This window comes from Triticum dicoccoides, chromosome 7B (genome assembly GCF_002162155.2).
Source record: "Triticum dicoccoides isolate Atlit2015 ecotype Zavitan chromosome 7B, WEW_v2.0, whole genome shotgun sequence".
NCBI classification, from domain to species: domain Eukaryota; kingdom Viridiplantae; phylum Streptophyta; class Magnoliopsida; order Poales; family Poaceae; genus Triticum; species Triticum dicoccoides.
This window is the reverse complement of record NC_041393.1, coordinates 507,518,873-507,523,337: the sequence shown is the minus strand read 5'-3', so window position 1 is coordinate 507,523,337 and position 4,465 is coordinate 507,518,873. Positions and strand designations below refer to the sequence as shown.

The 4,465-nt window shown below is 43.4% G+C and overlaps 1 protein-coding gene across 1 annotated transcript; it reads left to right on the top strand.

Annotated features, from left to right (window-relative positions):
• The first annotated feature begins 1,624 nt into the window (after positions 1-1,624).
• LOC119336990 (40S ribosomal protein S24-1) lies at positions 1,625-3,819 on the top strand. The gene is made up of 4 exons (XM_037609084.1): positions 1,625-1,851; positions 1,938-2,108; positions 3,337-3,423; positions 3,529-3,819. The coding sequence occupies exons 1-4, from the start codon at positions 1,726-1,728 to the stop codon at positions 3,556-3,558; spliced, it is 414 nt and encodes a 137-aa protein (XP_037464981.1). The 5' UTR covers positions 1,625-1,725; the 3' UTR covers positions 3,559-3,819.
• Positions 3,820-4,465: the final 646 nt, after the last annotated feature.

Sequence of the window (4,465 nt, the reverse complement as noted above, 5' to 3'; positions counted from 1 at the left end):
AGTGTGTGCGTGTGTGTGTGTGTGGGGGGGGGGGTAACAATGAATACGTCACCGACAGGGGCGGAGCTACGTGAGGGCCAAACTGAGCCTTGGCCCGCCCAACCTAGGAGAAAATAGGGAAGGAAGACAGAAAAATTGGGCCTAAGAATCAAGTGTTCAATGTAGTTTCTGTGTCTAGCCCGCCCAACAATCGGCCCATAGCTCCGCCACTGGTCACCGAGTAGTGTCTGAGAAAGTACCTAGGTGATAGATTAACACTTTTATATGTTTCAATTTTTCTAGAAAGAAATTGTATACTGTTTTTTGTGGTATACTACACCCACATACTTTTGATGCTACTCCTTGCATTCCAAAATGTTTGAACTTCTAGTTCTATTCTAAGACAAACTTCTGTAAGTTTGACCAAGTTTATAGAAAAAATATGTTAAGATTTACAATATAATATATACATAGTATGAAAATATATGTTATAAATAATCTAAGAAAACTATTTTGTGTTCTAGATGTCAATTTTTCCATAAACCTGATTAAACTTAAAGAAATTTTGGACACCGTTTACCCCTTCGCTCGTGATCCAAGGCATCCCGACAATAGGGTTTTCCCTGCATGGTGCATCCCGACCCTTGTTGGTGGGAGAGCTTCATTTTTAGGTGTTTTCCTTATTTTTGTAAGGGTTTCTGTCTTACTTAGGAAGACGAGACAACAACAACTCCCTAAAGATGAAATAAGGTTCCACTCGCCTAGCCCCTGTCTCGACAAGGCTTTGTCTCTGTTAGATGTCACGAGATCCGGTCGGCCTTTGTCTTTAGTGGAGCCGATTGGTTTCGGTATTCGTTCGCCTGTGATCGTGTGTTTAGAGGTTGGGGACTTCCAATCTAATCTGTGCTTCTCTTTATTGGTGACACTTGCTGTTTTGGTGTCCTGGTCCTTTGGGGCCTTAGCAGGACGACATTTTGGACTATCTATTACAATAAGGTTTTCTCGACTCCGATGAGGGGGCAATGACAGCGGTGCGCCTTTGTCTCGCTTCAGTGCTTGTAGTGGCTGCTAGGTGGTCTGCGAACCTGTATGTAGTGTTCTTCGTACTTGCCCTGACAGTTAATGAATAGATCAAAAGTTCTTCCGCCAAAAAACCCTAAAAAATGACTTAAGAAATATCTAGAACTCAATTAATTTGAAACTAAGGGCGTGTTTTTCATTTACTTTTTTTTGTAACAAGGGAGTTTTTTTTCCAGTCCAATCAACCTCCTTCTTTTCTTTTCCCACAATAAAAAAAGCTTTCTTCCTTTCTGTTAGGACGTTGTTAATAGGGTTTTAGGGCGTTACTGTGTACTCCCTCTGTCCAATAATATAAGCGAAAACGCCCTCATATTATGGGACGGAGTGAGTAGGAGTTAATTTTCTTTTCTTTTGAGAAACCTCTCTGTAGGAGTTACCTGGGCCTTTACATTCGCAGAGAAAAAGGTTACCTGGGCCTTTTACAATGGAAGAAGCAGATTGATACGTGAGATGGTGAAGGCCCAGCACGCACGAAGAACGAAACTAGGCTCCGGAGAGCCCAACTCGGCCCACACACGAAGCGATTAGCTCCCTAGGGTTTCACAAGATATATACATGGTCAGGCGCATCTCCCTCCCCTCCCCTCTACCTCCGCTTTCCTCTCGCGCCGCCGCAGCCGCCACCTCCTCCGCAGGCAGCCCACCGCGAAGCGAGGTCGAATAAGCCATGGCAGACGCCAAGGCCACGACGGCGGTCACCCTCCGCACCCGCAAGTTCATGACCAACCGCCTGCTCGCCCGCAAGCAGTTCGTGCTCGAGGTCATCCACCCCGGCCGCGCCAACGTCTCCAAGGTTGGAGATCTCGTCCCCTTCCTCTCGTCCCTTAGCTCTGTTGCATTTCGTCGGCGGTTCTGAAGCGTTCGTGTTCTTGTGCTCAGGCGGAGCTGAAGGAGAGGCTGGCCAAGGTGTACGAGGTGAAGGACCCCAACTGCATCTTCGTGTTCAAGTTCCGCACCCACTTCGGAGGCGGCAAGTCCTCCGGATTCGGTCTCATCTACGACAACCTCGAATCTGCCAAGAAGTTCGAGCCCAAGTACCGCCTCATCAGGGTATGGATCGTTTCGCCCTCGTCTGCTCTTCACATGTAGCTTCGTTGCGTTGTTTCGTCTAGATTTGCGCTTGTATTTGGTTCCGCTGTGCTCACCTATGGGTCAAGATGTAGTAATTTGTATTGATCTAACCATGGTTTCTTAGTGTCGGTGAATTTTGTGCTGCTCACTTAGGTTGCGTTCGCTTCGAGTTAGATAACTAGGTTTGCTTTCATTTTATGCTTCGGAAGTAACATCATTAGCTTAAGTCATTGCTTGCTAAGCTAGTCAGCACTAGAAAATTGGAATTTAGAACACTAATTCTTGGGACCAGCTAATTCAACCTTTTTGGTTGGTCGTTTCAATCCTAGTTTGCAGGGTTAATGCTTTGGTCAGGTTTAGTTTACCCAGCCTTTGTTCCAAAAAAGGGGTTTGGCGGACCCACCTCATACCTTGAATCAAATGTGCTATTTGTTTAGAATGGCACTATGATTGTGATATCATTGGTTGCAAAGTTGTTTGCATACTTTTTCTGAACCAAAGGTTTATATGGTAGATGTATTAACATGCCTATCAGTCATGTTGGTGAATTGAGAGATGAACTGAGACCATACCTACCTTGTTTAACCAAAGGTTTGTCTGTGGACATTGCTCTTTGTGGTTATCATGATGGGGCTGCAGATGAGCTTACTCTGTAACTGAACAAGTTAGTTGATTGCCTTGTTAGCATTTGGTCTTCTGTATTGTTAGTGCTAATCCCCAAATGTATTGATAGATAACACTTGTGTTTTAGATAGGTCAAGCAACCTTTATTAATATGAGGTGTTTGTATATGTATTTCCTTTTAAGCGTGGTACCTTTTTGTTTTGCTAATGTGTGCTAGGTGCTCCCATCTTCTGTGTCATTGTTACCCTAATTTATAGTCCAGTACTATTGGACTTTCAGTACAGCTTGTTATCATTCCTGTTTCTTTTTATTTGTTGTGCTTGTTATCCAGCTTACTCTCTGTTACTTTGCCCACTGCTTTCACAATTAGAGATTTTGCTTGGATAAACATGGTATAGAGTGGTTATTTTCATGCATGTTTTATGATTTGTTCAGTACACAAGCATGACATTGAACATGCATCTTTCCATAGTAGGTACAACATGGCACTGAATTGCATAGATTGGCTATTTCCATTTGAAATTGTATGGTTGCAATTCCTGTCATGTGTCTGGACTTGCTAATATCTTTGCATTTTTGCCAGAACGGCCTTGCTACCAAGGTAGAGAAGTCACGCAAGCAGATCAAGGAAAGGAAGAACAGGACAAAGAAGATCCGTGGTGTGAAGAAGGTCAGTTTTAACAAAGCAAATTTCACATTTAGGTCAAGTTGCGCTTGAATATGCTCTGTTTGTTGATCATGTGACTGAATCAATTTTCTCTGCGTCCTTTTGCAGACCAAGGCCGGAGATGCCAAGAAGAAATAAGAACATTTCTGTCTTCATCTATTCACTATCAGCCTTTGCTTGGTTTAGGACGGTATCCCTGTGGCAATGTTGCTGAGTGCTTAATTATGACTAGAAAAGACTTTGCCATTTGTGTCAATCTCCCGTTATGTTAAGAGGGCATTTTGTAGTATCTTATGCTAAGATTTTGAGGAACTTGGTCAGACTATCTCATATACACCTGCTGTCGTTGTTCTTGGTTTCGGCCATTAAGCAGTCAAAATGCATTGTGTGGTTTATTTACCCCTTGAATGTTTCTATGTTGAAGTGGATCACAAAAGAAAATCTGCTCTAGGACAGTTAACAACTACACCCTCTGTCCCATAATATAAGGGCGTTTTTGACACTAGTGTAGTGTAAAAAACGCTCTTATATTATGGGACGGAGGGAGTAACAACGTAATGATTTCGTACTAACGATTTCAAGTTCCCGTTCTGGAGCAACTCTAGCAGATCTTGCCTTTTTTCCTAAGGCAGAATTACAATTACAAAAAAATATCGAACATTGAGCTTAGCATGAATACCACGCCTGGGCAAGTCAAAAGACAGGTACTCTTATATTAGTTAAGCAGTGATCTAAATGCTCTTATATTAGTTAAGCAAGTGCGTATCCTAAGCTGAGAAACAATGCTCAATGCTCTTATTTCTTTAGCGGAGGGAGTACAAATTAAAAAGTAAAAATCCTATCCTGAGCTGAGAAACAATGCTGCGTCTTACTGTTGGACACCTCTGAAAACCACTAAGAGCATCTCCAACAGCTATATGGGCCGCGCTGAAAAATTAGTGCTTTTAGCGCGCGCTACCGCTCCGGGCGCTTCAGCGGACGCTCAAAAACCGCCCGCGCGGCATATCTAATTTGCTCCCGCGCGCTGGACTCTCGAGCGCTCGCT

What these genes read in the sequence shown, in the direction of transcription:
- LOC119336990 (XM_037609084.1), top strand. Translation starts at nt 1,726, where the DNA reads ATGGCAGACGCCAAGGCCACGACGGCGGTCACCCTCCGCACCCGCAAG. An exon ending in GCCGCGCCAACGTCTCCAAG is followed by an intron (nt 1,852 to 1,937) that starts GTTGGAGATCTC and finishes TCTTGTGCTCAG; the next exon opens with GCGGAGCTGAAGGAGAGGCT. An exon ending in CCAAGTACCGCCTCATCAGG is followed by an intron (nt 2,109 to 3,336) that starts GTATGGATCGTT and finishes CATTTTTGCCAG; the next exon opens with AACGGCCTTGCTACCAAGGT.